Source organism: Sinocyclocheilus anshuiensis, unplaced genomic scaffold (assembly GCF_001515605.1).
Source record: "Sinocyclocheilus anshuiensis isolate Anshui unplaced genomic scaffold, SAMN03320099.WGS_v1.1 scaffold1497, whole genome shotgun sequence".
Taxonomy (NCBI): Eukaryota; Metazoa; Chordata; class Actinopteri; order Cypriniformes; family Cyprinidae; genus Sinocyclocheilus; species Sinocyclocheilus anshuiensis.
The window spans coordinates 1,260,470-1,271,743 of NW_015543492.1; the positions used below are offsets into that span (position 1 = coordinate 1,260,470).

The following is an 11,274-nucleotide window of genomic DNA, read 5'->3' on the forward strand; positions in this document are numbered from 1 at the left end:
AATAATGTTCTTTTTAGCAACATCATATGACCCCTTTAATGTTCTATTTATTGTTGTTAATTTAGTGGACATTGTTTGAGGCGTTGCTCAACTAATTTTTGTAGTTTTTCAACGATGAAAATAAAGATCAATTAATTTCAGTCAATCAGTTTCTACATTCTGATGTTTTAGGGCGGATCGGGCAGTGACGGGCCTCCTGGACCACCTGGGGAGAGAGTATGCTTTTTTCAAAACTTTATTTTATTTATTTAAAACCTTTCAGTCTAGGTTTTCGCTTCAGCTTTAATTTATTTATTATGTTTCTCCTTTTGTACAGGGACTAACTGGACCTCAAGGTCCAAATGGATTCCCTGGGCCGAAGGGACCTCCTGTAAGGAACAGTTTATTAGTTTGATCTGATGCTTAAACTGAACTTTTGTTTTTCTCTATTACTTATTGATATGTCAATTGATTTTGAAGGGACCTCCAGGGAAAGATGGACTGCCTGGACACCCTGGACAAAGAGGCGAAGTTGTACGTATCTTTCATTTTTTTATCATCTAAAGTGCAATATTCACTGTGATCAAAGTTGAACAGCAACATATATTTTTCATATTGCATTCTTAGGGTTTCCAAGGCAAAACTGGACCACCTGGGCCACCGGGAGTTGTTGGACCACAGGTGAGTTTTGTGCTTTTAGCGAGCAAAATGGGTTTCTTTCTCAAGAAACTGTTAATAAAATTCCTCAAAAATTAATAAATCTTTAAAATCGATTCAGAAATGTATGGAACTGTACAAGCTTTACTCAAATCTAGTTCTTGTTTAGGGTCCCTCTGGTGAGACTGGTCAGCTGGGTGAGCGTGGTCACCCAGGACCCCCAGGACCACCCGGTGAGCAAGGTCTTCCTGGGCCTTCTGGTAAAGAGGGAACCAAAGGAGATCCCGGTCCCTCCGGCGGCCCCGGAAAAGACGGACCCCCTGGACTGAGAGGATTCCCAGGAGAGAGAGGACTGCCAGGAACTCCAGTAATAAGTCTCACCCATTCTGCTTAGTGAAGTTTATATTATAAAACCTTTTCTAAATGTGTTTTCTAAAACTGCACATAAATGTTTTTATAGCAAACTGAGCTCTACCTTTGTGTTTTCATAGGGCACTGGAGGACTGAAAGGAAATGAAGGCCCTGCTGGACCACCTGGACCTGCTGTATGTTGCTCATAATAACCAGAATATGAAATATCACGTAGATACACTCTTCAAAATAAAGGTTCTTTATTGCCATTAATGGTTCCATGAAGATCCTTTAACATCCATAAAACATTTTAAATGCACAAAAGGTTTTTATACTTCAGAAATGTTCTCTAGATTATAATATGTTCTTTACACTATAAGTGTATAAGAACTGAAAGGTTCTTTGGGGAACTCAGAATGGTTCTTCTATAGCATTACTTTCAGTCTTTTACCCTAACTGAATTTCTATGCAGGGATCTCCTGGGGAGAGAGGAGCAGCTGGCACTGCAGGTACTGTCGGCCCGCCTGGACGACCTGGACCTCAGGGGCCTCCTGGAGCTGCGGGAGAAAAAGGAGTGCCAGTAAGTGTCTACTCTAGGTTTGCACCTTATCTCTAATATTTATATATTTATATATAGGCCTGTCAAATAAGATAATCCTGTTTTACAGGGGGAGAAAGGTCCAATTGGTCCAGCTGGTCGTGATGGCATCCAAGGTCCAGTTGGCCTCCCAGGCCCTGCTGGACCTCCAGGTACTGCTGGAGAGGATGGAGACAAGGTAAGCAATCTCTTCATATCTCAATCTCAAATCCTCACAGTTATGTGGATGTTCTTGTCAAATATAAAGTTTAACTGTTTTTTGTATAGGGTGAGGTTGGAGAGCCAGGACAAAAGGGCGGTAAAGGATCCAAGGGAGAACATGTGAGTAAATTAACTTTCGTTTAAGAAATCTTCATAATTTTAATATGTCCTGTTTCCAAAGAAAATACATCAACATTGTAACGAGTTCCAAGCCTTTTCAAGGAGTCCTACAATTTGAAAACCTTGCATGCTTAGATTTTGTTTCACTTATTGTGGTGGGCATAATATCAATCTATAATCAATTATTTGCACCTTTACAGGGTCCTCCTGGTCCACCCGGGCCAATGGGTCCTGTTGGACAGCCTGGTGCAGCTGTGAGTGTGATTTGATGCCAACAAAGTCATGCTACTATTCATAGGTAGTCAAAAGGTTATATCTGCTTGTGGTCGACCCCATTTCAAATCTCTTCTCAGGGTGCTGATGGTGAGACAGGTGCAAGAGGTCAACAGGGACCATTCGGCGCTAAGGGAGATGAAGGGACAAGAGGATTCCCTGGGCCTCCAGGCCCTATTGGACTGCAGGTACAGATTGTGTTTTATTCACTCTTACCCATTAAAATCTACATACTGGATGTTTTAGCTATTTGCACTTCATTCACATTCATTAGGGTTTACCAGGCCCAGCTGGAGAAAAAGGAGAGACAGGAGATGTTGGGCCAATGGTGAGTCTTAATATTTTTATTTAAAGGCAGTTAAAGGTACAATTAATGTTTATAATGCAACATATGATGCTCTAGCATTTTGAATCACCCTTAGAATAAACATATATGATGCCTATATCCTAATCGTTTCTGGTCATGTATTTCGGTAGGGTCCTCCTGGTCCGCCAGGTCCACGTGGTCCAGCTGGTCCTAATGGTGCTGATGTAAGTAACTTAATTTGTACTATAAATAATAATTTACAGATGATTACAGTTCATTATTATATGTGTTATAATCACTATGCAATAACTCTCTGAAATACTTTATTCAGATTGGTCAATCATGGCATTCTGCGGTCAATTAATTTAGCATTTTTTGGATAATTTAATACATATTCTTAATTTTTCAGGGTCCTCAAGGTCCTCCAGGAGGTTTGGGTAATCCAGGTCCCATAGGAGAGAAGGCAAGTATAAAAAAGTTCATCTTTCTGCATGGATGACGACTTATGCTTGACAAGATTAGCAGTTCTGATTGTTGGCACTTTACGTTGTTTTATTTGTATTGCCAGGGTGAGCCTGGTGAATCTGGACCACCTGGTGTTGGTGGAGAGCCAGGAAAAACAGTGAGAATTTTTTTTAGTTGAAATCTTTATCATCCTCTGAACTTGTAAAAAAAAATTACTTACATTTATATTTATTTATTTAGTAGATATAATCACAGCTAACACCTTATTGGTTTGCTTATCCAATGGCAGGGCCCGAGAGGAGAGCGTGGTGAGAAGGGAGAGGCTGGGCAGCCGGGCACCTCTGGTCCTGCTGGTGGAAAAGGACCCCCCGGAGATGATGGACCCAAAGGAAACCCCGTATGTATTAAACATGACATAGCTTTGAAATGAGAAACAGGTCTATCTGTGACTCTTCGGCAGCTGATATTTGTGTTTTCAAGGGTCCCGTTGGTTTCCCTGGTGATCCTGGTCCCCCTGGTGAAGTTGGACCACGAGTGAGTAGAGCTGTCATTTACATACTAATACATGACACTTCAAGTCAACATGAAATTGAATTTGACCCTTCGTACATTCTTCGTACATGTTCCTGGTCTTTGTATGTGATTCATCGGTGCGAGAAAAAAAATGTCTGACCTACTTTACAGGGCCACGATGGTGCAAAGGGTGAAAGAGGAGAGGATGGAGAACAAGGAGAAGCTGTGAGTGATCATCCTCCTGTTTATAAAGTGCACATCTTCCTTATGCATACTTATAAGGGGTTTTTCAGGATATATTGTGTTCACTGAGTACTATCTTTGCATGGCTTTAGGGTTCACCGGGACCAACTGGTGAGAACGGACCACCTGGACCTCCAGGAAAGAGAGTAAGATCACCATATTTCACCACAGCCCAACATAACCACTCTCATGTTAATTTGTGAGCCTTGTAATTTTAGATCATTGATTGTGTATTTCACTGTAGTAGATGAGTAATTTGAGTAATTTGTTAAATATTTGGTCTACAAAAAATATTGTACAGGATGGAACCCATAGAAAAAATACATATTTCTGGACTTTAAATTGTGTTAATGTTCATATTTCAGGGTCCTCCAGGCACAAGGGGACCAGAGGGTCGTCAGGGAGAGAAAGGAAGCAAGGTGAGACTAAGAGAGAATATAGTTACAACAAATAAACAGGCTTTTTGTAGTTTTTTTTCCTCCTTTAATCTGTTTTTTTTTCTAGGGGGATTCAGGTGCCCTGGGCCCTCCAGGAAAGACTGGCCCCGTGGGGGCACAGGGTCCACCAGGAAAACCAGGAACTGAGGGTCTAAGAGGGTTGCCTGGAACAGTGGTATGATATTGGAATTTTTTTTTCTGTTTATTTAGTAAAAACTAATATAGTGTTTATCAGATGATCTTCTGACAATTGATAACTGTATTTAGGGTGAGCAAGGCGCTCCAGGTGCTGCTGGCCAGAAGGGACCCCCTGGACCAATGGTAAGACCCTCTGTATTAGAGCATTACAGCAAACGCACACCTTATGGAGGTGCAGGGGAAAAAATGAAGATTATAACAGCACACTCACTTACAAGATCATTATAACCAACATTTCAGCAACAAGCTTTGTCAAGTTACAATTTCCTCAAAACTGAGAACATCATAAATCGAGTTACTCACAGGTGAAACATAGTTACATCACAATCAGTATTCAATAATTATTTAACAATCTTGAGCAATTAAAATAACACAGACTGATCCGTATATCACATGACATCAGAGAGATCTCTGGTTATGTTGTATTGGTCTTTTGAGACTTTTTGTGTCTCATTGTTTGTTGGTAATAATATACTTGTGAGTGTGCAGTTATAATCTTCTTTACAAAGACCTGCTGTATTATCAAATATACAGTAATGAATTGAATTTTCAATATACAAGTACACACTAAGAAGTGAACTATTATTAGAACTATTATTATAGTTACATGAAATACATGTATGTATATTGAATGCCAAATTTTCCACTCCTCTCACAGGGTCCTCCAGGTTTGCCAGGTCTTCGTGGTGACCCCGGCGCTAAGGGTGAGAAGGGACATCCAGGTATGCTCGGTCTGATCGGGCCTCCAGGAGAACAAGGAGAGAAGGGAGACCGAGGCCTGCCGGGACCTCAGGGATCATCAGGACACAAGGGAGAAACGGTATGTGAAGTCTAGTCACGTCCTCCGCACATCAAAATCACACCACAGGCAAATATACACTACCGTTCAAAAGTGGGGTCTGTAAGATTTTTTTTAAAGAAATTAATGTTTAAATATTCATCAAGGATGCAATAAATTGCTCAAAAGTGACAGTAAAGACATTTATAATGATGCAAGGGATTCTATTTTAAATAAATGCTGTTCTTTTGAACTTTGTATGCATCAAAGAATCCTGAGAAATAAAATGTATCAGTTTCCACAAAAATATGAAGCAGCACAACTTTTCAACAATCAGAAATGTTTCTTGAGCAGCAAATCAGCATATTAGAATGATTTCTGAAGGATCATGTGACACTGAAGACTGGAGTAATGATGCTGAAAATTCATCTTTAATCACAGGAATAAAATTAAAATAGAAAATGGTTATATTAAATGATAGTAATATTTCACAATGTTTTACTGTATTTTTGATCCAATAAATGCAGCCTTGGTGAGCAGAAGAGACTTCTTTCTAAAACATTTTTAAAAATCTGTCCAACCCCAAACTTTTGAAGGGTAGTGTACATGTAAAACTTTCCCAGTTCATATCCTATTATCATATCATATATTTTTTTTCTTCTTTCTTTCATTTCTTGATGTGTTTTGTTAGGGTATGCCTGGAGGAACGGGTCCTCTTGGTCCTGCAGGTCCTGCTGGTATGCCTGTGAGTAAACTTTCATTACCATTTCTCACTTCTGTAGAGTTGTTTATCATACCAAACTCTGAATTTTGTGGAGAAACGTGTCTTCAGTACTTTGGCGGCACTGATTCTTCATGATTAATCCTTTGTTAAATCTTAAAAAAAATCTTGAAACTATGACTACTTAACTTGAGCTCTGAAGCACCAAAATATATCATCTCAAAACACTGGTTTCCTCGATCAAAGTATGAATGGATGTGATGTTTCTCACAGGGTCCGAGGGGTATCAAAGGAGCTAAAGGTGCCACTGTGAGTAATACTTCCTTAAATATTTGTACTTAAGATCAAATGTATTGTGAGAAGTAAATCATGAGCCATATCATGTAAGGTAATGTTTAAGCATTATACATATGTCACATTTTTTATACTTTACTCTAAAATGGCACTCATTTTGTATGTGTTTCTCTTTTGTACAGGGTGGAGCTGGTCCTAAAGGAGAAAAAGGTGTACAAGGACCACCAGGACCACCTGTGAGTCGTATCTGTTATCTACAATACAAAACGCAAGATGTTGTACAGTCATCATTTGGCAGTGAAGATGAACTTCATTCAAGACAAATAAAAGGAGATCAGCACATCCCAGAGTTCCTTGAAATGCAGCTGAATTTAGTTTTTTCTTTAGGGACCACCTGGTGATGTCATTCAGCCGCTGCCTATTCAGTTCCCTAAGAAGTCCAAGCGCTCCATCGACGCCAGTAAGATGCTCTCTGAGACTGAGGCTGCCGATGCCACGGGCACAGAGTTCCTGACCGCCAATGAAGGTATGGAGGAGATCTTCAGCTCGCTCAATTCCCTGCGCCAGGAGATCGAGAGCATGCGCTTCCCGCTGGGAACACAGGAAAGCCCCGCCCGCACCTGCCAGGACCTCCACCTCAGCCAACCAGATCTGAAAGATGGTATGATCGTCATGGTTACTATGTGATTGACACATTCCGTAACCAATGGTGAGCCATTACACATTCTAATCATTCTTATTCTTTTATTCAGGCGAGTACTGGATTGATCCAAATCAAGGCTGCGCCCGGGACTCGTTCAAGGTTTACTGTAACTTCACTGCCGGGGGAGAGACGTGCTTGTATCCCAGCAAAGCAGTAGAGAATGTAAGAATTTGCTGGCATTCATTTTTATATGTTTATACTTTACTGCGACATCCTTTAGATTTACTAGTCCTTAATTCTGCCATAGGTGAAGATGAACACTTGGCCAAAGGAGAAGCCTGGGTCCTGGTTTAGTCAGTTTGCAAAGGGCAGCAAGGTGAGTTTATCACTTCAAGAACTCTTCAGAATCTTCTCTTCAATCCATGTTTCATTTAGCCAAGTAATATGCACAAATGAACCAAAAGCTCATTATTAAAGGGATAGTTCACCCAAAAATGACAATTCTGTCATCATTTACGTAAAAGAAGATACTTTGAAGAATGTGTGTATCCAAACAGTTTCTGGACCCCATTGACCTCCATTGTATTCTTTTTCATAATAAGGAAGTCAGTGGGGACCAGCAACTGTTTGGTTTCCCAGATTCTTCAAAATATCTTCTTTAGTGTTCAGCAGAGGAAAGAACAGCTTGAGGGTTTTCATTTTTGGGTGAACTGTCCCTTTAAAGGGTGTTTACACTGAGAGTGATTTGCAGCGACGACACAACCAGAAGTCATTCATCATCAAAATCTAAGAAATATTGCAGTGTCGAGTTCATTATATTATGAATCGTGAATTACTGTTTTCTTTTATGTTGTAGTTTTCATATGTTGACTTGAGTGGAGAGCCCGTGGGTGTTGTCCAGCTGGGATTCTTGCGGTTGCTCAGCGTTCAGGCCCGTCAAAACCTGACCTACCACTGCCAGCGATCAGTGGCCTGGGCGGACCTCACGAGCGACAGCGGGTACCAGAGGGCGCTACTCTTCCAGGGTACCAACGATGAAGAGCTCAGTTACGAGACCAGTCCCTACATCAAAGCCCTCACCGACGGCTGCTCTGTACGTTAACAGAAACAAATAAATAGATAAAAGATGGCAGTATGTTTAAAAGCTAGCGATTGCACTATATAAGCATTTTAAGTAATGAAAAGATTTTTGGATGTTTTTAATGTACATTTTTTGGTTCAATTAATATTAAATGTACTTTTTAATGTACTATTTGGGGTGTTTTAGAACGTTTTAACTGAACCCAAGATGCAATATTATTACAAATGTTTGAGCTTGATGGGTGGTTGGTCTTGTGTGTGTGTATATACATATATAATTTTTTTTTCTTTACTTTTTTGATCATCTTAACCCTTATATTATGTTCTGGGTCAGTTTGACCTGAACACATTTATGAGTTGTCAGAAATCCTGAAATTCTAACATGGTCATAAACATGCCTGCAATGTTGTGGAATCTGCATACATCATATATTATTATGATGTATTGTAAAATGTAAAACATTAATTTTGTTATGGCAGAAGTATTGAAACAAAGAAATTTAGTATACTGTGTTGAAGGCATATATTTTCATGTGTGTGAATTTTGCTGGGAATCGAACCCATGACCTTGACATTGCTAACTCCATGTTTTATTGTTCGAAGTTTCACGAAGACACACACACACAAAAAAACTATTTGAAAATTTAAAAAAAATATATATATATAAACATTTTTTATATATATATATTGTTAAATAGTTTTGTTTTTTTCAAAATAGTGTGATTTTTGGTGGCTTTTATTGAATACAATTAACATAACAATCATACCCAGACTTTTAACATAATACAATGGTTGAGGTATTCTATTCCTAAATATTTTTTTCCGTCTTTTCCCTCTGCAGTATCGTAAAGGCTTGGACAGGACAGTGCTGGAGGTGAACACACCTCAGGTGGAGCAGCTCCCTCTGCTGGACATCAGGATCTCAGACTTTGGGGAGGACAATCAGAAATTTGGCTTTGAAGTGGGACCTGTCTGTTTCCTGGGATAAACACACACATGCTGAGGGCAAGGAGAATACAATCACCAATACAACACACACACACACATTCACACACATACTCATTAATCATGCACTTAAAACCTAGACATAAATACCACCACATAGAGATGTGCCAACACTAAAAAAAAGACATTTGAAATTACGTGTAATCAGTGGGACACACAGACTCACACACATGCACACACACACATTGTTGTGAAACAAAGTTGCACACAAAGTACACACCCAGGGAAAAACACTCCCAGCAACGGAGGAGAAGAAAGCCGTTCTCGCAGGAGAGAAGAGAAGATATTCTGTGTTGGAGCAGATACTGCTGGCCTAAAGCGGAAGACCCTCCCGTTTCGGCCCCCTCTCTCTCCTACAGCTCCCCTCCCCACTGTTTCTCTTCCGAGACGTTCCACTCTTCCTACCTCCATGCCTGATCACCGCCCCCTCCTCACTTCCTTCCTTACCTTATAGAGCAGAATGATCTGCAGGTGCGACATTTAAACTGAGGAACGGAAGCGGAGCATGAAAATTCCATTAGAATGATTTCAAATCACACCAGCAACTGTCATCAGCATATGCAATGAAAAGCATTTACAGTGTAAAAGTGTATTGAATTTGATAATGTTGTACATTTATTATAGAATGATCAAATCTGTAAGAATTTAATTTTTTTTTAGACATGCCGTAAACATGCTGCCGATTTACCAGTTCAGTATTTTTTAGCTGGTTATTATTTCATTACAGTGGTCTTTAAAAAAAAAAAAAATTCTGATAATATGCACGCTTTCAACACTTTTGCTATTTTGGCCCACAGCATTGAGTATTGACAAACCCACAGGTTTGTGACCTTTGACCTTTCGTGCGGACAGTGTTCAGGCTGGAATTGTGCATAAGAACCATTTGTACAGAAATATTTTATTGTATTTATTTTGTGAAACAAACAGGTGCTCACAAGAAAATGACCAACACTTGCAGTACAAAATAATGTGGTATTCGTCTGTAATTATTTCCTGTAGCTTTTCATCTATCTATTAAATATGTAAATCAAACCCCAGAAAGCAAATCTGCCTTCTCTGTATGATAAATATATACACTTACTTGGTGATATTAGATCATGTTGCATTATTAGATTGTATTTCCATTGCAGCTTGAGGTTCTGGAGAGTTTGGTGCAGGTGGAGACACAAACACAAAAATGTCTCAGGATTCAGACAACAGTGGAGAAGGGACAGGAAGAGGAAGGAGAGGGAAAAAAAATGGTGTTTTTTTTTTGTTTTTTTTATGTATATTTTTTGTTTCTTTTTTTTTGAAACGGTGTGGGGAATGAAAAGCTATAAAAAACGTATTTGTGAATTAAAAGTTGTTTGTGTGGTTTTCTCACAAGGACAATACTGCTAGGACTGTTTTTGTCAAAGACGAACATCTGTCTTTATAAAATATGGTGCTAAAACTTGTTTTATGTAAGTACTTGGAAATCTGTTTGTGTAATATAGCATCTATTTAAAGAGCTGTTGTACTCCTTTGTTGTTCTTTTCCCCGTTGTCGTGGTCACATGATGCTTTTGCTAATATTTGATCTGCATCTGCGCTCTTCTGAGCCAAACTCCCATTTTCACCTTTAAACACCTGAACAGCGTGCGTTTTGGTGAAACCATCATATGTAATCTGCCCACTTTCCTTCAAGCCCTTCGTCTAAATTATGCATTTTGTTTCTGCTCTATTAGTCTGGGTTTTGAAATGTCGACTGTTTTAATTCCTTGACTTGTCCAAAATTTCCCATTAAACCACCCATCAACACATTTCCTCCTGTGTCAACTTAATTGTTTTTTAAAAGTGGGTTCAGTATAAATGATTCACACTTTAATTGTATAAATATATAGTTCAGTCATGAAACTCTAGATGGCGCATTCTGACGGGGTGTTAACATAACTGATGATATTCAGAGAGTTAAACGACTTGGCACAAGCCGATTGGTTCATGCTGCATATGCAGCCAATGAGCTTACTGCCTTGCGTTTATATGGCTGGCTAGCATTCACTTGAGATTCCTGCAGCGCGCTTTCAGAGCTTCTCTGAAACCCTCCACCTTCCCCAGCTCCACCTGTATAGATCTGCTACGGGTTATTTTATATGCTATTTGTGCAGCAGCAGCATGTCTTAAATACTCATGGCACCGTATCGCCATATGCACTGGCAGTAGCAAGCTCCTGTACTTGCTTGCAGCAGCAGCAATAATCTACAACTACAGCAATAACCAACAGCAGCAGTGTAGCAGATCTGTTCCGCCAAGACCAAATACATTAACATTGTCATATCCATCACCATGCTAAAATGTCCAGAGAGTTGTCATGATTGAAATATAGATTTTCATTTGTTACACTATACAATAGTTCACAGCAAGTAAATGTAATTTATACAAGGACAATTTCACA

The 11,274-nt window shown here is 39.5% G+C and overlaps 1 protein-coding gene across 1 annotated transcript in view; it reads left to right on the forward strand.

Moving 5' to 3' along the window:
* LOC107694781 (collagen alpha-2(XI) chain-like) overlaps positions 1 to 8,893 on the forward strand; it is a 16,477-nt gene extending 7,584 nt beyond the window's left edge. Inside the window, exons 27-57 of the mRNA XM_016494469.1 lie at positions 172 to 216; positions 317 to 370; positions 460 to 513; positions 607 to 660; positions 806 to 1,003; positions 1,128 to 1,181; positions 1,460 to 1,567; positions 1,656 to 1,763; positions 1,853 to 1,906; positions 2,107 to 2,160; positions 2,260 to 2,367; positions 2,454 to 2,507; positions 2,657 to 2,710; positions 2,896 to 2,949; positions 3,055 to 3,108; positions 3,241 to 3,348; positions 3,432 to 3,485; positions 3,636 to 3,689; positions 3,800 to 3,853; positions 4,073 to 4,126; positions 4,212 to 4,319; positions 4,412 to 4,465; positions 5,001 to 5,162; positions 5,812 to 5,865; positions 6,115 to 6,150; positions 6,318 to 6,371; positions 6,523 to 6,796; positions 6,888 to 7,000; positions 7,086 to 7,154; positions 7,635 to 7,871; positions 8,699 to 8,893. Of these exons, the coding sequence (XP_016349955.1) occupies positions 172 to 216; positions 317 to 370; positions 460 to 513; positions 607 to 660; positions 806 to 1,003; positions 1,128 to 1,181; positions 1,460 to 1,567; positions 1,656 to 1,763; positions 1,853 to 1,906; positions 2,107 to 2,160; positions 2,260 to 2,367; positions 2,454 to 2,507; positions 2,657 to 2,710; positions 2,896 to 2,949; positions 3,055 to 3,108; positions 3,241 to 3,348; positions 3,432 to 3,485; positions 3,636 to 3,689; positions 3,800 to 3,853; positions 4,073 to 4,126; positions 4,212 to 4,319; positions 4,412 to 4,465; positions 5,001 to 5,162; positions 5,812 to 5,865; positions 6,115 to 6,150; positions 6,318 to 6,371; positions 6,523 to 6,796; positions 6,888 to 7,000; positions 7,086 to 7,154; positions 7,635 to 7,871; positions 8,699 to 8,845 (2,739 nt within the window). The 3' untranslated portion in view covers positions 8,846 to 8,893. The remainder of the gene's footprint in view (positions 1 to 171; positions 217 to 316; positions 371 to 459; positions 514 to 606; positions 661 to 805; positions 1,004 to 1,127; positions 1,182 to 1,459; positions 1,568 to 1,655; positions 1,764 to 1,852; positions 1,907 to 2,106; positions 2,161 to 2,259; positions 2,368 to 2,453; positions 2,508 to 2,656; positions 2,711 to 2,895; positions 2,950 to 3,054; positions 3,109 to 3,240; positions 3,349 to 3,431; positions 3,486 to 3,635; positions 3,690 to 3,799; positions 3,854 to 4,072; positions 4,127 to 4,211; positions 4,320 to 4,411; positions 4,466 to 5,000; positions 5,163 to 5,811; positions 5,866 to 6,114; positions 6,151 to 6,317; positions 6,372 to 6,522; positions 6,797 to 6,887; positions 7,001 to 7,085; positions 7,155 to 7,634; positions 7,872 to 8,698) is intronic.
* Positions 8,894 to 11,274: the final 2,381 nt, after the last annotated feature.